Genomic DNA, 27810 nt, shown 5'->3' on the forward strand with positions numbered 1-27810 from the left:
ACAAACTCCAGGCAGATATGTGCGTAAAGTCTTAGTTAGCACCATGAGTAGTTATCTGTGGATTGCCTGCAAAGCTCTGTTGAAATAGCTCTTAGTCGTGAACGAGCACACCGGGCGACCTTTGGAGTTCCTCTAATATAAACAGCCAGTGTCTTGAAACTTCTGGTCCCATAGTCGAATGCTTTGAGCTCAGGAGAGAAGGTGCAGTGCCGTATTCTCGTCAAAAATCACACCATACATTTGTAACTCAAATTACCGTGTTGAAATGGCGAGCGCAAAACGTTTTCCGGTGCTGTATATTGCTATCGAACTCACATCGTGTAATGAACGAGCGAGCGAGATAACTTAGCATAGGAGATCGCTGTCGACAACCACACGATCCATTAATGAACTATAACGCCAAGCTAAAGGTTCTATTTTGATTCGTACGTTAATACCCATCCCAAGCCTCCACCTTCATTCATGTACAAGATATAGTCTTTGAAATCAGCGAAATCTTTTTGAAATACCCTATGTTTCTCGGGCTACAAATGTCCAGTCACTTTAAGCTATCTATCTGACAGTTTTTCTGTCGGAGTTTCTGCACAATTACTCAGTGGCACCTCAGGTCCGTAGTTCACTGCCTACTCTGTGGGTACTGTAGACTAACGAAATCTAAAATTTTCGCCCAGTTTAGATGGACACAGTCTCTATCGGCCCACATTTTCCCTGTCCTTCCTGGTTACAGATGTCAATCCTCTGGCTCTATGCTCTGTTCGTCATTAAGAATAAACCTGATGTACACAAACACAAACGCGATGATTGGTCAGAAGCCGTAACACATGTACACCGGTGTTCTTACGCCCTTGGAAGTAGGTCCTACTTATAAATTAGATATCCTATTGCTAATTTATGTTAAATGAAACTTTAAGGTATTCTAATGTATTAACAGCCATCAAAGTTCTTCTTAATCACGCTTTAGCTTTGTAGGTTTTATTTCTGAAATCGTGTGCGGTCACAGTCTCTGTACTGTTTTGCTCCGATTGTCGCGCTGTTAATACACAGTATGAAAATGGCTGAGTTTGCTTCCTGTTCCGTAATGAAACATGCGTGTGCAACACGGTCAAAAAGTGCGGAGAAATAGATTGTTCTTAATGTTGTTCATAAATTTACATAAAAATTCGGCTTCGAAGATTCCCGATGGCATTTGATACAGTTGTACCTACACACTGAATGTGTAGCGGAATCAGGTGAGCAGTCTACCCGACGGGAGGCCCTCGTCACACGACATTTCATTTTTTTCAGTAGCATAGTAGATTAACTGTTTGGTGCAGTTCATGACTAGGTGGTCCAAGTGTCGCCTTGGTCATCCCTTTTTTCGTTATATTTGAAGTAACTACATTACGTAATTGTACAGTTCGTCATAATTGTTTGTGAATAATGCGTGTCGTCTTGTTTTTAATTAACTATTGCACGCGAAGTGCCTGTTTTTATTTCAAATGTAAATTCTTCGCTGTCGATATTTTATGAAAGATTATTGATAAAAGTAGCTCGAATTAAGAAGACATAAAAGTTGAATTTTTTAGGCCAAAAATGAAAAATCAAATACTCTGTTTTTAGACTATGTCCATTGTTTTATACCACAGATGTAGTCTCACTCGAACCAGAGTGATGAGTGTCGTAAAACATGAAAAACAATAATTTTCACAACATCGAGCACAGCATATAAATGCTGCATTTTTACATTTCCCACTGTGTCATTACGACATGAACCCAATAGAACTGATCTGGAGCCAAGATAAGGGATTTGTCGCGAGAAATAACATGATTTTTAAGCTGCCAGACGTACTGGAATGACGCATGCAGCTTTTTCACATGTCACTGCCGAACGCTGGCGGGCTGTAGAGCGCCATATCATGAAAGAAGTGCAGAAAATGTGGCAGGTGGGTGGGTTCGTGGAATCTGTTGTTGATCGACTCGTTATCAACGTAGCAGATGACAGTTCCAGAACTGATTTCGATAAGGAAGGAGCTAAGAGATTAACAGAAGACTGACTGTAATTAATACCTTCAGTTGCTTCAGTATTGAACAATAGGATGAAATCCCTGTGATACGCTTTTGCATCACACATAGCTCTCTCAGAAGAATTACTCTTTGTTTATGTTACAAATTTTCATCACTCTTGTTTGTAATTGGAATGCTATGTTAGGTGAGACGAGAGCATTTTATGCTTTCCGTCTGGTCACCTAAGAAGCGTGCGGTAGTGCTGGAGTTTTGCCGAATATTGTTTCATTCTCTTTAAAACTTAAGTGACATTCGAGGCTATATTATTTCTCTGCTCGTCTCTTTTTACGTTTGAACTGCAACTGCTCACATCATTCGAGGTTAGCTGGACCATCTTGCTGACCAATGCTGTCCAAGTTAAATGCGCCGGTAAGACAGTTATTCCGTATTATTATTCAGTCTATGTGCGTGTAACACAGCATAAAACGTATCCTTATGATAGTACTTGACTGTGCTGGATACAGCTTTGTTTCCGCTCCACGTAAAACGAAAGCCAATGAGATTCTATCAGACGCGGAAGAATACGTGGCGTAATGTGTACATCAGGTTTATTCTTATGACGAACACAGTGTAGAATGAATTACGATATTCAGTGCCGATTGTCCCTTCGTTACGACCCGCGTCACCCTGGTCTCTCCAATTCCTTGGGTGTTCAGACCTGTGCTTCAGCGGCGTTAATGTGCCTCTAGTGCAGCTGGGACATGTTGGTTCAAAAGACGATGCCCCTCGCACGCCTTTATAGAGATGTAACATCTCAGTTCAAAAGATGACGCCCCTCGCATGGCTTTGTAGAGACTTCGATCTGGTGTAGTTCTTGCAGCAGAAGGGCGAATTAGTTACCAGGAACGGTATTCATATTACTTTCATCCACTTGTGAGTTATACGTATTTTGTGGACAAAATAATGAGCTCCCCTCCAGTTATATATAAGTTTAGACCACTTAACAATAGAATTTTATTCAGATATGATAATAGGTTCACTCTGTTGCGACGTCCATAAACACTTGTTTGTTAAAAATATACAAACTTATAAGTAACAAAGTTAAAAAATTTCCTGTAGAAACCAACCTCCATTTTTTATTCCTTGGACGAAGTCTAACGTAATGCATTTGGCATGATTATTCAAACATCTTTCTGCATTACAGGACGCAGAACGACGCTACAGTTGTGGCGATGAACGTGGGGTCTGAGGAAGAGACGGTGGACATCATTGCCTCTCTGCCGAACGTCGACCTACCTACAACTCTCGTGGTGTACGCGTCCAGTGTAAACAGCGAATTGGATGAAGGGTGAGTTGATGGAACTGACGGCTGGTTTGTGGGTAAACTGTGAAAATCTAGTGGTGAATTCTCCCTGTCATACAATCAAACTTGTTCAAGACATCCGTAGGGCTATTCGGATAGCTTCAGTTGTCAGGACAAGCAGGGTCCTTTGGTGTTTAGGTGCCTCTCTGTGGACCACGATTTACGAAAGTTTTTATTGCACTGCGGACGAATGCGTTGTAAACCCGTGAGGGAGATTTCAGTAAAGATACACAATTATCAGACAGATTTCCCTTCAGCCCCGCTAACTATAGACATGATAGGAAGTTTACAACACAGATGTAATTACACTGACGCCTAGAAAGTCTAACAATTAAGATTCCCGTGTTTTTTCAGTTCAATAAACAAGTGGATATAAGGCTTTTGAATTCGTATGTCTCCTACATCTACATCTGTATCTATAAAGACGCCCTGCAAGCAACCGTACGGTGCGTAGCGGAGGGTACTCTGTGCCGCTGCTAGTCATTTCCTTTCATGTTCCACTCGCAAATAGAGCGAGGGAAAAGTGACTATCTACATGCCTCTATATGAGCCCTAATTTCTCGTATCTTATCTTCCTGGTCCTCAAGGGAAGTGTACGTTGGTGGCAATAGAATCGTGTGACTTTCAGCTTCAGATACCGGTTCTCTAAATTTTCTCAACAGTGTTTTTCGGAAAGAGCGTCGTCTCCCATTTCGATTCCCGAAACATGTCAGTAACATCTGCGTATTGTTCGAAACTACCGGTAACAAATCTAGCAGCCCGTCTCTGAATTGCATCGATGTATTCCTTCAATCCGACCTCGTACGGATCCCAAACATCGAGCAGTACTCAAGAATAGGTCGCACCAGCATCCTGTACGCGGTCTTCTTTAGAGTTGAATCTCTCGTTCCTAAAGATCTCCCAACAAACCGAAGCCATCTTCCCTACCTCCGTTCTCACATGTTCGTTCCATTTCATATCGCTTTACAACGTTACCTCCAGATATTTAAACGACTTGACTGTATCAAGCAGGGCGCTAGTAATACGGTATCCGAACATTACAGGTTTGTTCTTCCCACTTATTCGCATTAACTTACAGTTTTCTATAAATAGAGGCAGCTCCCATTGATCACACCGACTAGAAATTTTGTCTAACTCGTCTTTTACCTTCTTACAGTCACTCAACTTCGACACCTTACCGTACAGCACTGCATCATCAGCAAACAACCGCATATTGCTGCCCAACCTGTCCGCCAAAGCATTTACGTATATAGAGAACAACGGTGGTCCTATCCCTGGTGTGCTCCTGACGATACCCGTGTCTCTGATGAACACTCGCTGTCGAGGACAACGTACTAGGTTCTATTACTCTGAGAAGTCTTCGAGCCACTCACATATTGTGAACTTTTTCACTCACATATATGTGAACTTTTTTCGTGTGCTCGTACCTCCTCCGGATAATTTTATTTGCGTGAAAGCAGCTAACATAGAAGTTTCTTGAAACTGCTACCATCTCTTAAATAATGTTCCTTCCAGCAGATATATTATCTTTATTACCACAGTGAAACAGACATTTACGTCCAGGGGCGTAGATAATTTTTTCTTCGGGGAGAGGGCAGTGGGGATTCAGTTCTGCTCAGAGTACAAGATATTCATTTAGACGAGTATCCCAAAATATCTGCAGCTGAACTATTATAAACTTTATCGACCTGTATAAATGCAGTTGATTCAACTGAAAATTCTGATACAAATGAACCGTAAGTGAAAGCACTACAGTAGAAAATTTGCGATAGTTATAGATGTTGGTGTAAATTACTCCGTGAATCGCGATTTTTAGCTCCTATAAACTTCATATTATGCGACAGTCCACTTCAAACACTTTCTTTCTGAGCTTAGTTACTCTGATACTGATTAATATTTCAAGTCGGTCAGGATCGTTAAAATTACTTCTGTCAACAAAAGAGGAAATGTCATTTTCTTCAGATGGAGTTGCAAATGGAAAAATATTAACACGATCGTACCTATCTTAACTAAGTACAAAAGACAGAACGAAAAGTGGAACTAGTGCTTGTTCCCTGTATTTTTACTATATCTTCACTACCTTCTTTGAGGTCTTGATTGAGTGATTAGGGTGCTGGTATTTTATTTTGAAATAATGGTTTAATTGGTGTTCGTTGAGGTCTTTCTTGAGCGGTTTGCTCCATGATAGTTCCTAATGTGAAATTTTCGTTACTCAATTGTCGCGACGTTGTGAGGCTAAAATAATCATAAGTACTGTGTGTTAAAGTAAAAGTACGAAAGTAATCTAAGTAAGGTGACTCTCTAGAACATGTCTTTTCTAATGCGTAATTTAGAAAGTGAGAAATGGGATGGAATGAAATGTTTAAAAATGCCACAGACTTACTTAACTAATACTCCAGAAGATGGTCCCATTCAGAAAAAGCAAATCACTGCAATTTTTTATTTATTTCAAGATAACTATTAACTTTGAAGGTATTACTATGGCAGACAACAGACTATTTTTTTCATTGATTGCTTAGCTCCGTTGGGTAAACTGAAGCTTGTTACTGGGTTGAGACGAGTTTTCTTTGTATGACTTACTTTCTGTTTTTAAGTTTTTCTGATCTGAATTAAAAAGTGTTATTGTAGTACAAGAGTTAAGACGTAATTGTTTTTTTTCTTTTAGTTTAAAAATCAAGAACTTTCCCTGTCTAAGTGAAAGTGGTGGACATGTAACATACCATCCCATTGTCTTTCAGACATAGCGGCTATCCAAGCAGTTAACGCACATAATACGTAACTGTTTGACTCAAGTAACCTCGCAGTTCCTTACTGTGTACGCTGAGGGCCAAGGCATTCAAGTAACGTGAACATACTAATACTGTATTGCTCATTCAACTTTTGTTGAAGCTATAACCCCTAGCTCTACTCGGAAATCGTCGATTACTGGTTTTACTTGATTTTTCCGTAATTCAACAGTTTTCAGTGTCTTTCACCATGTTATCAATTTTGATGTTTTACGGATGAACAAAATTGCTTGTTTTAAGGTGTAATTTGGAAGTGTGGGCTATCATGGAAAAGGTCTGTAGCCCTTTGCAACTGTTACGGAAATGAAGTATGAATCGAAAACAAAATTAAATATTGTATATACCAAATTACAGGGCAGCTCCTTTGTGGCCTCTTCGTTTCCCCACACAGCAGGGTTTGTGGGTTCAAATGGTTCAAATGGCTCTGAGCACTAGGCGACTTAACTTCTGAGGTCATCAGTCGCCTAGAACTTAGAACTAATTAAACCTAACTAACCTAAGGACATCACACACATCCATGCCCGAGGCAGGATTCGAACCTGCGACCATAGCGGTCGCTCGGCTACAGACTGTAGCGCCTAGAACCGCACGGCCACTCCGGCCGGCGGGTTTGTGGGCATCGCAATTATGTCCCGTCCCTGTAATCATGTGAATAACGATATATTTTCCGTTCGTTTACAACCATTATTCTATACATTACAGTACGTATAGAGTCCCATTTTCATTCTTAATGGTTTCTTTCCCAAAGGATCTGACTGCTGGAGCATCACCCTTATTTTTAATGCATTGAGAAGGTTCCTAGAAACTGATTATTTATGAATCATTTAATTGGTGCAGACTACCCTTAAATACTGAATGCATGACACAAAAGTTATATTAATGGCCATTTGAACTTAGCATGCTTACATTTGCACACTTACTTAAGAACTCGCCACTCTTCCAAAATACATCTTAAAAAGCTTACAAAGAATGTCAACTAAGGTGAACTGTACAAAGAACACAATCTCAATCACACTAAATACTGCAAGACCCTTCTTGCTGCCGGAGAGACGAAACATTATAAAACTTCCGCAGGCTGTATTCGTCTTTTAACCCTCAAGCAAACAATATCATAGGTGATTGGTCAGTGACACGAGGGCGCAGCAACTAGATGTTGTTACAGTATAGGAGACAGGTCCAACCTACGTATTAGGTATACTCATGGGTGTCTGCAGAAGGTTTTCCTAAGAGGAGGAATATTATTTTAAAATTCCCATTTTTTATACAGATGAGTTTGTCAGTTTCGAGACATGCCATATCATGAAAGCTAAACTGAATAGTTGACACAAAAACATATTATGTAACAGAGAATTGTCTATTACCCAATAAGTATAGCCCAAAAATTCTGTACTCCAGATTCTGGGAGGAGGGTGGTGGTGAAGTCCCCCATTTTGCTGTCCGTTGCGCACCCCTATGGATAAATTGTTGTTACATCACTAAGCATGAAACTCTGAGCCATTCCATGTCTAAAGCATTAAAAGCGCTCTAATTTTCGGTAATGACTATGCTGTTTAATCTACGCGTCTTTTATTTCAAGTTTTAGTGGTGTAAGACGCCATAGTCCCTCTCCGTAGGTATCGATAGTAGTTGATATAAGTTGTCGGTGCTAAGACAAGCTTCGACCTCTGTGGAGTGGAAGGTGCAGAATAAACAGGAAGGATAATTTTGTCCTCACGTTGAGGAGGGACTTCGGAGGGGCAATGTTGTCTGTCCATTATACAATGACGTCACTTTAAGCCTGCATGCATGCTGATAATCTGCAGCTACGGTATGAATTACAGACAGAAGGAACACGGTAATATGAAAGCATCTCACAAAATCGTTCTTGTATCAAACACAAACGTTATATTACTTATTTTTCAGTTGACAGTTGACACCAAGTGTACCGACATGTACCGACAACAAGCGGAGAGCCGAAGCACAAAGTAGCATCGAAAATTGTAGAAAATTTCTAAAAAGTTAATGGTACCATATTTCGCTGCTGCCAAACTTTGCAATCTGTCATCGTAAGTGTTCAAAGGTCAATATTTAATCTCATATACATTAGAACCAGTAACTGCTATATTATAACTTTCAACTAACCCCTCCCTCCTCGTTACGCCCCTGTCTATGACAATTGCAGTACAATCAGTTACTGCTGAACTGGAATTTCTAGTAACATTCACTGTTTCCGTAATCACATGACGTGTGAAGTCTAGAGTTAAAAATATCATACGTCACAATGCTTCATGTAAAATACAATTTCCAACGTAAAAGCAAGTTAAAGCTCCTAAATTTCTGTCATGTATTGGATCATGTCAATAGATCTATTGACATTAAATTCCAAGTAACAGCTAAACTCACAAAACTTGACGGAATAATATTTAGCATTACAATAAAGAAAATCTTTGGCGCTTTTTTAACGTCATACAAGTTAGCCAGAGATACAGTCCAGGGCATTATCATTATCTTACCGAAATTTAGCTCCATAAATTCCCTGAGTGGGCTTCCAGTTCAACCTGTTGTTATGAGGTGGAACTGCAATCTTGTGTGTCCCAAAAAGCAAATGTTCTACATTTGATTGCCGTCGACATCAAAGAGTTCCACACTTTATCATATGTCTTTCTAGCACCACAACCAGTCTTGCATAAAGAACGTACACTGAGTCCTGTGATACCTCCTAATATCGTGTAAGACCTCCGTTTTGCGCTCTGTAGTGTAACACAGCGTAACAACTCGACGTGACATGGGCTCAACAAGTCTTTGGAAGTAGCCTGCATAAATATTCAGCCATGCTGCCTCTACAGCCATACGTAATTGCGAAAGTGCTGACGATGCGGGATTTTGTGCACCAACTGAGCTCTCAATTAAGTCCCATAAATGTTCATGTGTGCCCAATCATTCACTCGAACTGTTCCGACTGTTCTTGAAGCCAATTGCAAACAATTGTGGCCAGGTGGTATGGCGCATTGTCATCCATAAAAATTCCATCATTTTTTGGGAACATGAAGCCCATCAACGGGTGCAAATGGTCTCCAAGTAGCCAAACATAACCAGTCGATGATCTGTTCAGTTGGACCGGAGGACCCAGCACATTCCATTTAAGCACAGCTCACACCATTATGGCATCACCACCAGCTTGCACAGTCCCTTGTTGACAACATGGGTCCATGGCTACGTGAGATCTGCGCTACACTCGAATCCTACCATCAATTCTTGCTAACTGAAATCGGGACTCATCTGGCCGCGCCACAGTTTTCCACTCGTCTAGGGTCCAACCGACATGGTGATGAGCCAAGGAGAGGCGCTGCAGGCGATGTCGTGCTGTTAGCAAAGGCACTCGCATCGGTCTTCTGCTGCTGTCGCCATAAACATCGAACAGTACCGCACTGTCCAAACGGATACGTCCACCGTACGTCCTACACTGATATACGCGGTTATTTCACACAGTGTTGCTTGTCTGTTAGCACTGACGTCTCTATACAAACGCTGTTGCTCTCGGTCGTTAAGCGAAGGCCATCGGCCACTGTGTAGCCTGCGGTGTGAGGTAATGCCTAGAATTTGATATTCTCGTCACACTCTTGACACATTGGGTCTCGGAATATTCAGTTTCCTAACGATTTCCAAAATGGACTGCTCCATGTGTCCAGCTGTAACTAGCATTCCATGTTCAAAATCTGATAATTGCCGTCGTTTGACCACAATCACATCGGAAACCTTTTCACATGAATCAGTTGAGTATAAATGACAGCTACGCCAATGCATTGCCCTTTTATACCGTGTGTACGAGATACTATAGCCACCTCTATATGTGCGTATCGCTATCCCATGACTTCTGTCACCTCAGTGTGTATTAATCATCGCCTTAACGGAGCACATTGATCGCTGTAGGGAATGGTGTGCCAGGCCTGAAAACAGTGGTAGTAAAAAGATCCCAGTGACATGGGGAGAACAACTGCGACAGTAGCTGATTTGCATGTAGCGTGGTCCGAAAAGCTCTATTTTTGGCTGTAATTCGTCGAGTGCACTGACGGTCCAATTAATCTTTTAATCCCCAGTGTGTGAAATGGGTGGGCCATGCCAGAAGTGGTCCTGTGATTTTATTTTCTCTTTTTTTCCTGTCATAACTCGAGTCATTCAGGTCACCATGAACCAAGGGTTGGGCATCCCTCTATATCAACGTTATGAGTGTGCTGTTGATGCTCACGCCATCCAAAGTGATAATACCCGTGTTCACAGGTGTACACGCATGGAGCTGGAAAACGAAGCAGTCTGCAGGGAAAACGAAAACTCAGCAATATCACATAAATTAGACAAACATGCAAATACGTCAAAGCATCTGAGAGACATTCATACACATTTACAGCATGACTATGAAACACACGAGTCACCAGAACAGCAAGTACCACAAGAAGATTCAAGACAAGTAAACACAACAACTATGTCAAGCCCACAAAACAACAGAATATTATCAGCAACCATATCTGAATACGATAGCACAAATTGCAAATTGTACATAAGACCAGTACGCTTTCTTCGTAGTGGAAGTACCCATGACTCGAAAAGACAAGAATCTGAGAGTAAAACATTAGAAACAAACAGGAAAGTGACGTCATAAGGACATGTGGTGGCCATAAATATATCAGAAAAAAACAAGAACTTACGCATAGCATACCTATCAACAGGCAACAAACATTAACAAAACTGTTAAGGCTTTCGTGGCCACTTGTTGACAAACTGCCTATTGGCTTCTGTCTCGGGTTCTTCGGCCGACGTTCATCGAATGATTTTCCTGACGTTTCGCCAGCACGAGTGGCTGGCATTGTCAAAGCTTCACCCTCCATTGCCGGTGGTGAACTGGAGCCGAGCTCGCGGGCGCAGACTATATGCACCTGGCGCGCCAATGTCCGAGGGCTTCTCCGCGGTCATTTCCGGTGCGGTTCTCCTCTTGCTACCTGCGACGGTCGTTCGCTGCAGTACGGGAAGCCAGGATCCGCTGACGTTAAGGCTTTCCTCTTTCTTGTTCAAACTGTTCGCGTGTTTTTGTATTTCTACAGCTTCTCTGAACAAGCGCGTGTGATAGTGCTTCTCTACAGCCAGAACTTCCGTGTCGGCGAATTTTATTACGTGGTCGGTCTCATTGAGTGCGTGCTCTGCCACGGCCGATTTCCCCACCTGCCCCAACCTACAATGTCGCTTATGCTCGTTGATCCTGGTGTTGATGGATCGTCCAGTCATTCCGACATAAACTTTTCCGCATGTGCATGGTATACGGTATATTCCCGACATTGCAAGTGGGTCTCTTTTCTCCTTCGCCGATCTAAGACACTCTTTGATCTTCCTTGTCGGTTTGAAAATCGTCTTTACGCCATGTTTGCGCAATATACGGCCGATTCTGTCCGTCAATCTGGGAATGTATGGCAGAAAGGCCGTACCCGAAATTTCTTTTTCTGGTTCCTTACTTCGCCGAGTGTTTGGCTCTGTTACACTTCTAATATAATTTTTGGAGTACCCATTGCTCCTCAGGACATGTTTCTCGTTTGAGGTGTTGCGGCTCACATATTCGTCCCGCTCTCGTTACGAACGTACTAATCATGCCTCTTTTCTGGCTCGGGTGGTGGTTTCACAGTTTGTGCAGGTATCGGTCCGTGTGTGTCGGTTTTCGATACACGCTGTGTCCCAGGTTTTCGCCGTCCCTTGTGACCAGCACATCTAGAAATGGCAGTTTCTTGTCCTTTTCTACTTCCATGGTAAATGTTATGTTGGCATGGAGGCTGTTCAAGTGTCTTAGGAAGTCACCGAGCTGTTCTTCACCACGGCTCCACACCACGAAAGTATCATCGACGTACCTGTACCACACCTTAGGTTTGCAAGTCGCCGAGTCCAGTGCCTGTGCTTCGAATTGTTCCATGAAGAAGTTGGCCACCACTGGACTGAGAGGACTACCCATGGCCACGCCTTCCAGCTGTTCGTAGAAATCTCCATTCCACGTGAAATAGCTCGTGGTGAGACATGCAAGGAAGAGCTTTCTGATGTCCTGCGGGAAAATGGAACCGATGTGCTCCAGAGCGTCACTGAGTGGCACTTTCGTAAATAACGAAACAACATCAAAGCTGATCAAGATGTCGTTTGGTGCAAGTTTCAGTTTCTTCAGCTTCTCAATGAAATGTCCTGAGTCCTTAATGTATGTGTCGGTCTTTCCCACTGGCAAAACACTTGGCCTCTCTGCTCCAGCCACACGTGGCCATGGCAGGCCTAAGGTATTCCTGTATCTTCCTGGTGGGCTTGTAAATTAAATTAAATATGTAACGGAAAGAATAGGGAGGATCTTGACGAAGCGGAATATTACCGTAATTTACAAGCCCACCAGGAAGATACAGGAATACCTTAGGCCTGCCAAGGACGCTCGCAAACCATTGGAAAAATCTGGAGTGTATAGGATCCCATGCAGATGTGGTGATGTTTATGTGGGTACCACCAAAAGAACTGTTTCTAAACGTTTGGAAGAGCACAAGGGAAATTGTAGAAGAGGAGAAACGGAACGATCAGCTGTTGCGGAGCATGCTTTCCAGCCAGGGAACCACAATATTCGTTTCGAGGAGACACAAGTACTAGCGGCCACGAGCGGATACTACGAAAGGCTCTACAGGGAGGCAATCGAAATCGCTAAACACCCAAATAATTTCAACCGAAAGGAGGAGGGCTTCAAATTAAACGGTATATGGATGCCGGTGTTAAAGAAGATGTGTACCACCCGTCCACTACTGGGTGATGGCAACGGCGATCGACGGCGACGGACAGCGGCCAATTGCACTGACGTTTTCAAAACACGTGACGTCACGCCGCGGCGCGGGGGCGCGCGGACACGGAATTTAGCGGCATTCAGTAGCGAGCCAATGTGTGTGTTGGACCTTCCATCAAGCTACGAACCCCCTTGAAGATGTCTCCCGCAGTCGGAGACGAAACGTTGGAAATCACCACAGAATTCATCAACCGACCACGGCATAACAGCCCGGATAATTATAATGGACATGATATTTCCGGCCGTGAAAGTTTACATTTTAGTATAAGAAAGAGGAAAGCCTTAAGGTCAACGGATCCTGGCTTCCCGTACTGCAGCGAACGACCGTCGCAGGTAGCAAGAGGAGAACCGCACCGGAAATGACCGCGGAGAGCCCTCGGACGTTGGCGCGCCAGGTACATATAGTCTGCGCCCGCGAGGTCGGCTCCAGTTCACCACCGGCAATGGAGGGTGAAGCTTTGACAATGCCAGCCACTCGTGCTGGCGAAACGTCAGAAAAATCATTAGATGAACGTCGGCCGAAGAACCCGAGACAGAAGCCAATAGGCAGTTTGTTATTAACAAAACTGCTACAATACACCGATAATATATACAAACAACAAACATACCAGAATGTGATTTTCACTCTGCAGCGGAGTGTGCGCTGATATGAAACTTCCTGGCAGATTAAAACTGTGTGCCGGACCGAGACTCGAACTCGGGACCTTTGCCTTTCGCGGGCAAGTGCTCTACCAATGAGCTACGCAAGCACGACTCGCCCCCCCTCCTCACAGCTTTATTTCTGCCAGTACCTCTTCTCCTACCTTCCAAACTTTACAGAAGCTCTCCTGCGAACCTTGCAGAACTACTGAAAGAAAGGATATTGCGGAGACATGGCTTAGCCACAGCCTGGAGGATGTGTCCAGAATGAGATTTTCACTCTGCAGCGGAGTGTGTGCTGATATGAAACTTCCTCGCTGTGACTAAGTCATGTCTCCGCAATATCCTTTCTTTCAGTAGTGCTAGTTCTGAAAGGTTCGCAGGAGAGCTTCTGTAAAGTTTGGAAGGTAGAAGACGAGGTACTGGCAGAAGTAAAGCTGTGAGGACGGGGCGTGAGTCGTGCTTGGGTAGCTCAGTTGGTAGAGCACTTGCCCGCGAAAGGTAAAGGTCCCGAGTTCGAGTCTCGGTCCGGCACACAGTTTTAATCTGCCAGGAAGTTTCAACAAACATATCCATTATAAGAGACAAACAACAGGAAACAAATAACAAAGGCAAAAAAAAATACCACAGAAGCACTAACGACAAACATATATGAGAAAACCAACACATTACAAGATTCAAACAATAAACAAGAACTCGGTAAACGAGCAACTGACTGCACGGACCTTGAGGAGAATCTACGCTTAAGCAGGCTCGAAAACAGAGATGTATTTCGAACTGTCCTACGGTTGGTAACATGATTTCATCAGCCAGAAGAAATTAAAATAAGTTAACCAACTACTGAAAAGACTGATCGCATGGTCCAACGAACAGGAAACCTACCAACTGACGAACGAGAGCTCTGGTCCCCCAGGGGTGGTATGTGTATGAAGGAGGGAGAGTTCGGACCTAAATAATTTCTACAAGGGGTTACTGATAGCGATCGGTCGAGTTTACTTTGAATGTAAAGAAACTGTTCCCAAAAGCTATGCATATACAATATATACTTGGTCGTGAAGATCGTACAACTGAATTGTATGAGGAGTAGACTGAGTATTACAGAACTAAGCAAGTTGACATCTTCGGAGGTGCTCTTGGTTTTGTCCGCAGCTCGTGGTCGTGCGGTAGCGTTCTCGCTTCCCACGCCCGGGTTCTCGGGTTCGATTCTCGGCGGGGTCAGGGATTTTCTCTGCCTCTTGATGACTGGGTGTTGTGTGCTGTCCTTAGGTTAGTTAGGTTTAAGTAGTTCTAAGATCTAGGGGACTGATGACCGTAGATGTTAAGTCCCATAGTGCTCAGAGCCATTTGAACCATTTTTGAAGCTCGTGGTTTTACTGGGTCTTGCCGACAGTTGGCAAGACTCAGCACAACCAGGAGCACCTCCGAAGATGGACGAAATGTCAGGAATAGAAGAGTTCCATCGACCACGGCCATACAACCTGGAAGAATTCTCGGCAGCTGAAGTGGATAAATTTTTAATTTTGCGCGATATTGCCATAAAGATTATCATGGGACTGACGCAATTTTCACATGAAATATGTTCCTTATTTCACTACGTCAGTATCGCAGTAGCTGACACTGTCCGTCACAGTACATTTTTAAGACGCTTACGTTTTATTGTACTTCCTACTGGCAGTACATGATCACTTGTTTTTGTAACTATTTCCTTTTCGGCACTCTAGTGAGAAACTATTGACTCTGAGAGTCTGTATTTGTCGAATTACTATTTGTACCGATGTAATCCGTTAATATGATCGTTTACAGACTCTCTAGCTGTAGCTTACAAGTTATCTGAAATACATGTTTGTACGGAGGCTCAGCTGTGGAAATGCGCCTCATCTATCCTGCAGTGGCCATTCCTAATGCTGTCCCCACCACATCGAAACCCTTCCCTGCCGCGCCAATTGTGCGTGTATGAACCAAGATATTTTGTGCACACCCTACATATGTGACGTTGCGGTAGGTAGGTGAAGAGTTCTGGTGCTTGCATCCTGTGAGTGTGTTTCTGTTGTGTCGTGTTGGCAGGCTGGTGGTGGATGGACACGCACTGCGACTGCCCAGCGAGCAGGCGGTTGTGCTGAGGTCTCCTTCTGCAAAGACCGGCTGGCCTGTGGCAGCCTAAGTGGCAGTGTTGCTGGGAGAACCCACTGTACCATGCTCCAGAGTGCACTGTCTATATCAACCACGTGTGAAGCATTTCAGCAGGACACCTTCTAGTTTGCATCACACACTACTTAATCAAAAAGGTTTATGACAATGTGAGGAACAAAGGAACTTTTTCTTAAATATTAATTCTTGACAATAATGAGAAAGTGGTTTTTGTGTTGTACGTAGCTCTTTCAAAGTAATATGTTTAGACTACTAATATCCAGCTCACACCATAAACAAAAAGCAGTGAACTGGTACTTTCGAATACTATAAATAATTCAGTCTTCCTTATTGTCTTTAAGCTGAGTTAGTAAAAAGCATTACGAGAAAGCAATGAATGTGCAGTATCTCTCTGTAAAATACATCACTATGCACCGTTACTCTTTCCAGTTTTCAGCGTTGTTTTAATGAATGTATTGTCCTGTTTGCTAACATTAATTGACTTACACCTTCATAAGAGATCAGGACTTTGTACTGTTCGATATAATGAATAAAAATCTCCCATACAGAATATTATTTTAATGAATAATTACATTATTACCAGTAGTTAAACATCCTGCATGTATCATTTGTTACATAAACATACCAAGAATAAAAATATCTGAAGAAACATCATAAGGTTTAATTATCTCCATAAATAGAAATAATGGGTATCAAATCATGACTACTTTAAGCATTTCATTTTATTAATGCTTAAATGCTATCAGTAAATCCGTATTTATTCAACACTTCAGCATTTAACTTGAGTTTTAGGGAACAACTCCCCACTGGTAATGTATGTAAGAAATAGAAGCATATGCTTTTATAGATACGTTTGCCACCGATTTCAGTTGCGTCCATAGTCGTTTGAAGAAACTGTGACTAAGTGACTACACAAAGTGCTAGTGCACTTGCACATGAGATTTTTCGTTACACCACAGAGAACTTTGCTTGTGTGCAGTTAGAACACTGGATTCTTATCTAACAAAAGGGTTTATATTAGAGTCTGACCCAGTTGACAACTACGTTACTTTTGAAACTTCCTGGAAGATTAAAACTGTGTGCCGGACCGAGACTCGAACTCGGGAGGTCCCGAGTTCGAGTCTCGGTTCGGCACACAGTTTTAATCTGCCAGGAAGTTTCATATCAGCGAACACTCCGCTGCAGAGTGAAAATCTCATTCTATGTTACTTTTGTTGATTAATTTGATTTTATTGGAGCAGGGAGACAAAAAGGACAGTGGTCTTAGCCCACTGTTGCTAGCAAAATGTGGTTTCATTCCTTGTGATTCTAGTAAAGCCAAGCAGTACCTTTAAAAGGTAGTAGGAGACCCTTTACTTGTTCCTTATTAGACAGTATTTCTTCAGCACTTAATCACCTGAATATTCTGTGCCTATTGCCCTCCAGCGCTTCACATTGGAAGATTAGGTGTGAACGGTTTCATTCTCCTCATCACATAGTCTACACTCAGGGGATTCTTCTTCTGTATCCATCGTTTGTAGGGGTCTCTGACAGTGCCTATGGCCAGTCATAAGTCCTACCATGAGTTTAATCTGGCTCCTGTTCATGTATGCGATTACAGAACTTCCGAAAAATGATTTCTGTTTCATTAGCTTGCCATGATTTTGCTTTTGGATCATAGTCCAATATTCCACGTGATGCCCCGTGATCCAGCTACGTTGTTCTCATTTTACCATCGTCTTAATTATGGTTAGTACAGGTTCCGGTCCAATGAGTAGAGTCGTCGTCCCTGCGCTTTTCGGTACACCAGGTTGTAACTTCCTCTAGATACTAGGTGATCAGGGATCCACAGCACAACAGGATCATCCTGTTACTTTCTCCTAGCCTAACAAGGGCTTCATGGCATTCTGAAACAATAATTTGGCCTAATTACAGGGAGTGACAGAGATTTGAGAGCTGCTGGTTTTTCAGAATAAATGTACATACTACGATCCTTGTAGCACCATGAAGAGACTACGATCCTTGTAGCACATATGTAAATTCTCCACCGTTCATATTCTGACAGCGTATATCCCCGCCTGGAAGACTGTGGCCAGTTTACCGAAAGAGGTTATTCTGTAGGCTGTACTCCAGCCCCAGCGTCTTCATTTGCTTCAGACTTGTCAGTAAACAAGACTATGTCTGCTGAATGGTAACGCTGATCCTTCTTCCAGTGATCTCTTCTTACAGTTGTTACAGTGAAAGACAGCTACAAATTATTGTATGATTAGCTGGCATTTTGGAATTTTCCCGACCACTCTCACTATAGAGGATACTGGGTGATTCTGGTTATCCTAAAAGTATCCAGTTACTTCCAGTTTTTAAAACGTATGCCCTTGCTGCTGCCTCCATTGTAACCCAAAGATGTAATGGAGGCATGTTCAGCATGGTCTCCATTCCAGCAGTGGGTATTCTGCTAATTTCGTCTCCTACAGCTAAGCAGGTGAGGCTCTGCACCTTGCCAAGCTCCTTAGCATCCCTTTCTAGCCGGCCGAGGTGGCCGAGCGGTTAAAGGCGCTACAGTCTGGAACCGCACGACCGCTACGGTCGCAGGTTCGAATCCTGCCTCGGGCATGGATGTGTGTGATGTCCTTAAGTTAGTTAGGTTAAGTAGTTCTAAGTTCTAGGGGACTTATGACCACTGCAGTTGAGTCCCATAGTGCTCAGAGCCATTTGAACCATCCCTTTCTACTGTATTCTACCGTACTGTAGCCTCATCATTTCATAACTATCGTAAGTCCTCTTACAGTGGTTTATATTCACTAGATACTCACTATATTTATGCACCAATTATTACCACAGGCCCTTCTAATTCTCATGTTGTCGATAATGTGATTTGATGCAGCTCTCCAAGCTACTTTATCCCGCGCAAAGCCTCTTCGCCTCCAAATAACTACTGCAAGCTACATGCTCCTGAATCTGGTAAGAGTATTCAGCGCTTGGTCCCCCTCTACGATTTTTACCCTCCACACTTCCCTCCAACATACTCTGCTGCCTCATAACATGTCCTATCAACCGATCCCTTCATCTAATCTAATTCCTGTTCTCCTCAGTTCTATTCAGTACTTGCTCATTAGTTATGTGATCTGACTACGTAGGCTTTCCCGGCGTAATAAGTCTTGAAAGTCTTTTCGGGTTTGCTGCCGGATCCTAAAATCAACTTGACTCGATATTTCGGCGATCCAACTGTTCGCCATCTTCAGGAAATGCTGCTTCTGCTGATGAGTCCCGCTGAGAACTGACGCAAGATTGCAATTCGACGTCCTACATAGGCCACCGTTCAGTACACGGCGCATGCGCCGCCCATCACGGTTTCTGACTTCCAAAACAGGGAGGTGGCGCCGCCCTTAGTGAAACACTGCTGGCAACGATATATCGCAATCAAGGCCGCATCGAAGAACGTTCAGTTTTGATGCGAGATAATACAGGATTCCACGTTTTGCTAAGAGGAAACCCATTGTCCCTGTTGATTAAATTATCAGCCAACCTAATTTCGATCGCCTCTTTATACACACTATTCCAAGAACCGGAAATGTTGGCAATTACAACAGTTTCCCCAAATTTCATTTTATGTCTCTCATTCAGGCAGTGTTCTGCTACGGCCGATTTTTCCGGCTGTTGTAGCCTCGTGTGACGGCGATGTTCCACACACCTGTCATTCACTGTGCGAATAGAACTTAAGAAACCCGGGGTGTACAAAATCCCGTGTCAATGTGGGAAAGCTTACGTTGGCCGTTCTATTCGCACAGTGAATGACAGGTGTGTGGAACATCGCCGTCACACGAGGCTACAACAGCCGGAAAAATCGGCCGTAGCAGAACACTGCCTGAATGAGAGACATAAAATGAAATTTGAGGAAACTGTTGTAATTGCCAACATTTCCGGTTCTTGGAATAGTGTGTATAAAGAGGCGATCGAAATTAGGTTGGCTGATAATTTAATCAACAGGGACAATGGGTTTCCTCTTAGCAAAACGTGGAATCCTGTATTATCTCGCATCAAAACTGCACGTTCTTCGATGCGGCCTTGATTGCGATATATCGTTGCCAGCAGTGTTTCACTAAGGGCGGCGCCACCTCCCTGTTTTGGAAGTCAGAAACCGTGATGGGCGGCGCATGCGCCGTGTAATGAACGGTGGCCTATATAGGACGTCGAATTGCAATCTTGCGTCAGTTCTCAGCGGGACTCATCAGCAGAAGCAGCATTTCCTGAAGATGGCGAACAGTTGGATCGCCGAAATATCGAGTCAAGTTGATTTTAGGATCCGGCAGCAAACCCGAAAAGACTTTCAAGAAGTTATGTGATCTACTCATCTAATCTTCAGCATTCTACTGTAGCACCACATTTCAAAAGCTGCTGTTCTCTTCTTGTCTAAACTGTTTATCGTTCAAGTTTCACAGCGATACATGGCTATACTCCATACAAATACTTTCAGAAACGACTTTCTGACACTTGATGTTAACAAATTTCTCTTCTTAGAAACGCTTTCCTTGCCATCGCCAATCTACGTTTTATATCCTCTCCCCTTCGACCGTCATCAGTTATTTTGCTGCCCAAATAGCAAAACTCTTCTACTATTTTAAGTGTCTCGTTTCCTAATCTAATTCCCTCAGCATCACCTGGTTTAATTCGACTACGCTCCATTATCCTTGTTTTGCTTTTGTTGATGTTCATCGTATATCCTCCAATCTTCAAACTGATTACAAATCAAATACAGCGCTCTTACTCAGCGCGAATCGCCAACACAAACAAAACTGCGAATCTCTGAAAGAGAACAATTATCATTATACTTCCCACCACAGGCTTTCTTTGAGAAAAGACTCACTGTCGCGAACATCCTAGGTTGAGCCTGCCAGATGAAAGGCAAGTGTTTTAAAAAGTGATACCTTGTGATTATGGACGCTACGCCCAGGATGTGATACAAGCTATATAGAGATCTTTGAAAAAAATTTGCTCCACTGCTTTGACTCTTCCAGCAGCGAAACTTGAAGACTGACTGAAAAGGAGATGCCACAGCAAGGTGACATAAGAAGCCACAGTATGGGAATGTTGAGCTGTTTTTGCATAAGATGCTGGGACTTAACGTCTGAGGTCATCAGTCCCCTAGACTTAGAACTACTTAAACCTAACTAACGTAAGGACACTAGACACATCCATGCCCGAGGCAGGATTCGAACCTGCTACCGTAGCAGCAGCGCGGTGCCGGACTGAAGGGTCTAGCACCGCTCGGACACAGCGGCCGGCTGCTGTAAGTGAATTGTGCTGACTTATAGAAGCCATTCGTGGAAGGCTACATTACTACACAGCCAGAACTGTGGAGTTTATAAATTATAATATGAATATCTATATATGTGTTTGGAGAGAGAGAGATTGATTTTGATTGAGACTTTAGGTCGTAACTGGTACCTGAATTTTGGTTGCTTCCTCCCTAAATGATCAGCTTCTGCACAAGTTGGTGATGTATTATAATTTGGAGGAAGTTATTGCTCTTCAACAGTTAAAGTACGACTCTCTTGGTTACTTGGCCGTATTGCGGATAGCTTTGAGCCCAAGTTTTCGTAGCGTATCATACCTAAGAGATCACTTTTGTAAGTAAATACGATCAAACAGCGGCCTGCTTTTCGTGAGAAAAGGAGATTGTTTGGCACACAAAGTTCGTTCAAACTGCACGTCCTGCTACATCAAAATTGGTCAGTGGAGTTCAGCATCATACTATTGTACAAGATCATAATCTAATTACTGTAATTAATAAATTATGAGAGGTTGTTACGTATTGAATGAAAACTATAGAGAATACATTTCCCTTCCTCTATTTTAGTGAAGTTTGTACACTTACAATTCTGTCGATTGATAGCCGGCGACGACAATGAAGTTCACCTCCTACTTCAAAGACAAGATAGTTCTATTCTTCACTTCCAGAAAATTTGTATACATAAATGTTTGGCAACTCTTACACATACTTTACTCAGTTTTATCCCTACTATAGCAATTTTCATTACAGGTAACAATACGTTCTGAGCGACGGCCTAACAACACGTCCTCTTTCCACAAAATACAGATTAACAGTCCTCTTTTTTTTAATCAATTGTCTTTTTTTGAGATTCCATACTCAGAGATTCACAACTACTATCGTTGGAGGATTTGGCGCTAAAGACTTTCTTACTGTCCAGCTGCGTTTCACTTCAAGTACTTTTTGAATCACATTTACATTTACGGTATTTACATACATTACTGAGCTTATCAGAATAAAATCAGGCACAAATTAGTTAAAAAAGGACAATGAGGCTCATATAACAAATTAACCATCAGAACAGAAAATCTGGGGAAATTATGTCAGGATTGCTCAGTTGTCAAGCCTTGCGCCTCGATCCTCTTGCAGCTTAGAGGATAAAAGTGCCACAACTTTAGAAATAGTAGCAGGCCGAGTCTGTATACATACCTCCAGTTTTACACAGGCAGTATGCACTCCCCATCAACACCAGGGGGGATCTACACTAGTCTGTGAGTTGACATGGGCCAAGAGGCCGCCATCATACAACTGTCTTCGCCTTCTGTGGGCTTGCTGTCTGCACTGTGTCTGAATGCTGCTGAGTTGGTGCCTACTGTCCGGTGGGTCATCTGCTGGGTAACTTCTGACCACTGCTGGCTGCCTACTCTGGGGTCCATGGTTCATGACTGAGGCCACTATCCACCCAGCCATAATTACCTGTGCAGGCAACTCTGTGCTGTCCGTCGACGTCTATGTCTTTGTGAGCCACTGCTGTCCACGTTGAAACCCACACTGCTTGCACTGTGCTGTGTATTTTTGCAAATTTGTGTGGCTGCCTGTAGCAGCCACCGCTTGCTATCCTGCTCAGGCAGAGTCAGTACCACGCCTGCAATGCTGACTGCATCACCTCACTCGACTGCCACAAGCTGTATAATGGGACGCCACACGCAAGCCGTGACAACAGATCGTTGCTGCGATAAGCACTCTACATCGTCTGAGACCAGCTGATGTCTTGGGGACGTCGGCCGTTATCTAGTAACCTCATAGCTGTAGTATTTCGATGTGAAATACGTAAGAACACAGCACTGCTACTTCTAGGACATGATCTCAGAGCGCCACCTGCTATCCACTCTTCCCCCTCCCATGTCACTGCAGCCACACCTTGAATGGATATCAGGCCTTCCACACCACTAGCAGCCCAGCTCCACCACCTAACGTAGACCTCCTTCACCCCAAGCGTCTACATAAAATATATATCAATATCACGTAATCCACATTCCACTGAGTTTGTGTGAGACATCTTGACCTACGAACGATCTGAATTTATTCTGTTAAATTGCCCCAGTAATTTCAAAATTATTAATTCTATACACAATGGATGATTTTCATTAGAATATGAGCTAAAGTTAGTGCATGGAATGATCTGATATATCTTGATTTGGATAGTTTCCTTTGTGAAATATTCGATACATCTTAAGGGAAGGTTGAAGCATGGGAAGAGATGACGTTCTGATTTGTAGGAGATGGAACATCAATGATCGCCATGGGTCGCATTTTATTTGTTCTTTTGACACTTGAATGTGATGTACCTTTACAAAAAAGGTAGACGTAATTCAAAACATGAAACACAGACAACAAGAATAATTACACAGTCTTAATTACATGGTCTCTTAGTACTGTTAATCACGTAAATTCATGTACACGGTGATGATCCTATGGACATAGTTTACTTTATGTACGCTGTGGAGAAGTAGGATAGAATGGTTAAAAGCCAGGGGAAACAATTCACTCAAACACTCAGAAATCAGTGTACAAGGCTTCAGAAATAGATGAACTACAGATCTACTATAATAAGGAATCTCAGTGGATCAAAAGTAGGGGGAGTACAGGCATGTTACTGGACATTATACCGTCCCCAGTGAAATACCAAGAAAAGACTTAAAACATTATCTATAAACAAGAGGCATTTAAAAATTGAATAATAAGTAGACAGTAGCCGCTCAGGCGAGCACGTATTTTTCTCATGTATCCGTATTATAATAATTTCTCTGTGTAGGTTTCGAGGGCAAAGAAATATAACAAAATTATCTAAAAGAGACAACAAGATACGCTCTTTTGTTAATTTTTTAGTCGTCTTCACTTCTTCTGTTGTCTTGTTTGCGTGTAGACGGACATCTTGCGAAGAATGGGAAAGGTAAGCATATTTGTACTAATTAAGCAGATAATATATTGATTTAATATTATTGTTCACTTTTAATTTGTAAGAGGTGATCTCGATTTCATGTCCGCCTTCCTTGAATTAACCTGCATTCGAGTAATATACAGTGCAACAATCGCAGCGGCCGATGCAGCCAACGACGCCATTACATGACGATATTAACTTCTAAAAATGAGCGGAAGCGAAAAAAAAAAAACTCGCCAGCTATTAACATAATATAAATTTTTCTCCACAGCCGCCCGACGTTGCAGAAAATATGTAGCTTTACGATTCTTATTTTCAGTACAACAGCCGAGAGTCAGAGCCTGGGCTCCGACTACAATGCAATGCTTAACGGAGGTAAGAAAAATACTCTCGCGCGTGTGTGGGCCGCAATTGCAATTAATAACTAAAGATTTTTTGCTTTAAAGTGAACTAACTAGCCGAGGAAACTAATATGAAAAGTTTATTCCATTGTTCAACTTATATGCTCATGTTTTAAGATTCAGCGAGTCTAACGTTCATTAACGTAACAAATAATTTCCACTGAAGATTAATATTCTTAAAAAAGAAAACTTCACAAAAGATTTTAATTGTAAATCAATTGTAAATAAGTCGGCAACAGTCACCATTACCAATCAATTTCTGTAGTAAATAATAAATTAAATTATGACGGCTGACGGACGCGAGACATGTACCATCAAAGTCAAAAACCCGTTATATTCTATAAATGCAAAATGATAAGACTGTTTTTAATAGTAATTATTTATAAGACATTGATCACTGCTGTTCCCGTAATGCATTCAAAAGTAATTGATAAGAAATTCGTTACATACGTTTGTACTCATTCTGTCCGTAATAGAGCACAATTTTGGTCATTGGATGCAAGATAAGGGACGCATGGTAGATTCTGTTTCCTACATTAATGTTTGATTTTGAGAAGAAACCCCTTAACGTGGATTAATATTCTCGTAAGACGGACACGAAATAACAGAATATGGTCGCTGAAGCCGATGGAAGTCTCATGTAACCGACTTAGAATGAGCTTCGACTAATTACGTTACTATATGGCTTCGTTGCTGACAAAAGAATCAAGAACAAAGCATCATACAACACAGTACTACGTAATCATTTCCGAAAGAAAAGGGTTTTCAAATTTTCGGGACAAACACAAATTTCATTTAACAATGAACCAATGTGCAACACACTAAACTCATTGAAATATAGTCACAGGTGGATATGTCTTCTCACAGACCAAGTCTATCTCACAAAACAACATTCTACACATAAAATCGGATGCATACAACCAGAAACATAATCGAAAACTGAATTATTGACCTGTAATTGCAATGAAACAGACAAAACCGCTACATGATGAAAAATCAACTTAATTCGTAACACCAAATCATATTAGTGAGATACCGTGTTATAATCGTGAAGAGAATGTGAAAGTTCGTAAATTTCGGATGTTGGGTCCTAGTTAAGACAAGACAAGAAGTGTTATTCGCTGCCAAGTGCAGCTCAGTGAGACTGACAGGGAATTGTATACCTCAGACTCGCCCCACATTTACCGCTAATCCCCCAGCGCACTCGAATACTGTCAGTTTGGTATAGCTCATGCTTACAGGTGTTACTTGTCTGGTTACTCGCAGATCTTTAAAAACAAACTGTGTCATTAACCCAATCATCCAAAATGGTCAACAGGAAATAATGCAGAACAAAAAGGCATCATGACATAAAAACACAATATATCGCACATTGTCCCACCAGAATCTCCTCACAACAATGAAAGAGTGAGACTCATTGTGACTAACGCAATACGAACGATTCTGTGGTCGGGGCATTCGCAGCTGTGGTAGCTCATTTTATAGCCAGAACTCCTCAGACATCTATATCTTGAACCAGTTTTATTAAGACACTACTGATTTCTTGCATATCTAAACAACAAGAGATAAACAATGATTGAGCTATACATCGTAGTGATATCAGAGCCATAAGTGTCCGCCCCTGGTATCTGAGTGGTCAGCGCGACAGAATGTCAATTCTGAGTGCGTGGGTTCGATTCCCGGCTGTGTTGGAGAGTTTCTCTGCTCAGGAACTGGGTGTTGTGTTGTCCTAATCACCATCATTTCATACCCTTCGACGCGCAAGTCACCGAAGTGGCGTCAAATCGCGAGACTTGCACGCGGCGAAAGGTCTACCCGACGGGAGGCTCTAGTCATAAGTACATTGTTACGAGAACAGACAAAAACACAAGTATACTTTAAAAAATTAAAAGATGATAAAAATCATTCCAGAGACTACAGAAGACGTAATGATGATGATGATGAAGTCCCATACTCCGTGACGGAGCGTAAGGGAACGATGCGGGAGGCCCGCACCGCCATACTAGGCATGGTCCTAGTGGAGGTGGTTTGCCATTGCCTTCCTCCGACCGTAATCGGGATGAATGATGATGATGAAGACGACACAACAACACCCAGTCATCTCGAGGCAGGAAAAATCCCTGACCCCGCCGGGAATCGAACCCGGGACCCCGTGCTCGGGAAGCGAGAACGCTACCGCGAGACCACGAGCATAGCTAAAAACTAGTCCCTCAGACTGAAAAAGATGCACCACAAAGGATCTGTCCGAATGGGATGGACATCGGTAGATGTAATGTACACTGACCGGCCAGAACCTGTCCAGGCGATAGCAGCGTCACCTGGCGAGGAATGACTGCTAGTCAGACACACACACGGTACATGTAGTATCAGTGAGTTTGTTGTTCGTGTGTAGAATAGGGAAGGCGCGCCATCTATCTGAGATTGACTGAGGGCAGTCGTATGGCCCAGACGATCCGCACGAGCATTTTGGAAACTGCACGACTTGTCCGGTGTTCGAGGAGAGGTGTAGTGATTGTCTTCGACACGTGGCAAAACCAACGTGAAATCCCGTCCAGACGTCGTGGGGTCGGGCGGTCACCCCTCATTACAGATGTCGGCCGTCGTATGTCGGGCAGACTGGTAAAACAGGCGGCGAACTATGGTGTAACTAACATCTGATTTTAATGCTGGGCAGAGTACAAGTGTGTCTGAACACACAGTACACCGAACACTCCTAACGATGGGCCTCCAAAGCCGACGACCTGGGCATGTGTCATTGTTAACACCACAACGTCGGCAACTATGCCTGACATCGTCACGTGACCAGCTGGTACAAGGCAGCATGACGGATAACGAATATCGTACACTGGTTGTAGACCACGTTGACCCCTTCATGACGATCATGTTCCCCGACAATAGTGGCACTTTTCAACAAGATAATGCGACATGTCACAAGGCCAGGAGTGTGACGGAGTGGTTCGAGGAACGTAATGGCGAGTTTCAATTGATCTGCTGGCTCCCTAACTCGACAGATCTGTACCAGAACTAACACATATGGGATGTGATTGGACGTAGCATCAGAGCTCATCGCCTTCCTCCCTGGAATTTTCGGGGGTCAGGTGACTCGTGTGTGCGGATATGGTGCCAACTCCCTCCGGCGACCTACTAAGTCGTGATTGCTGCCATGCCACGATGCGTCACCGCTGTTACCTGCACCAAAGGTTGACATATCAGCTATCAGAGCCGGCCGAAGTGGCCGTGTGGTTAAAGGCGCTGCAGTCTGGAACCGCAAGACCGCTACGGTCGCAGGTTCGAATCCTGCCTCGGGCATGGATGTTTGTGATGTCCTTAGGTTAGTTAGGTTTAACTAGTTCTAAGTTCTAGGGGACTAATGACCTCAGCAGTTGAGTCCCATAGTGCTCAGAGCCACTTGAACCATCAGCTATCAGATAGGTGGCCTTAATGTTCTGGCTGATCAGTGAACTTGACAGGAAAACGAATT

The 27810-nt window shown here is 43.0% G+C and overlaps 1 protein-coding gene across 1 annotated transcript in view; it reads left to right on the forward strand.

The window, feature by feature from the left end:
• The window catches only part of LOC126465925 (uncharacterized), a 405052-nt gene that overhangs the window by 281779 nt on the left and 95463 nt on the right, over nucleotides 1–27810 (forward strand). Inside the window, exon 19 of the mRNA XM_050096347.1 lies at nucleotides 3188–3331. Within this exon, the coding sequence (XP_049952304.1) occupies nucleotides 3188–3331 (144 nt within the window). The remainder of the gene's footprint in view (nucleotides 1–3187; nucleotides 3332–27810) is intronic.

The sequence above is a fragment of the Schistocerca serialis genome, chromosome 1 (assembly GCF_023864345.2).
Source record: "Schistocerca serialis cubense isolate TAMUIC-IGC-003099 chromosome 1, iqSchSeri2.2, whole genome shotgun sequence".
NCBI classification, from domain to species: Eukaryota; Metazoa; Arthropoda; class Insecta; order Orthoptera; family Acrididae; genus Schistocerca; species Schistocerca serialis.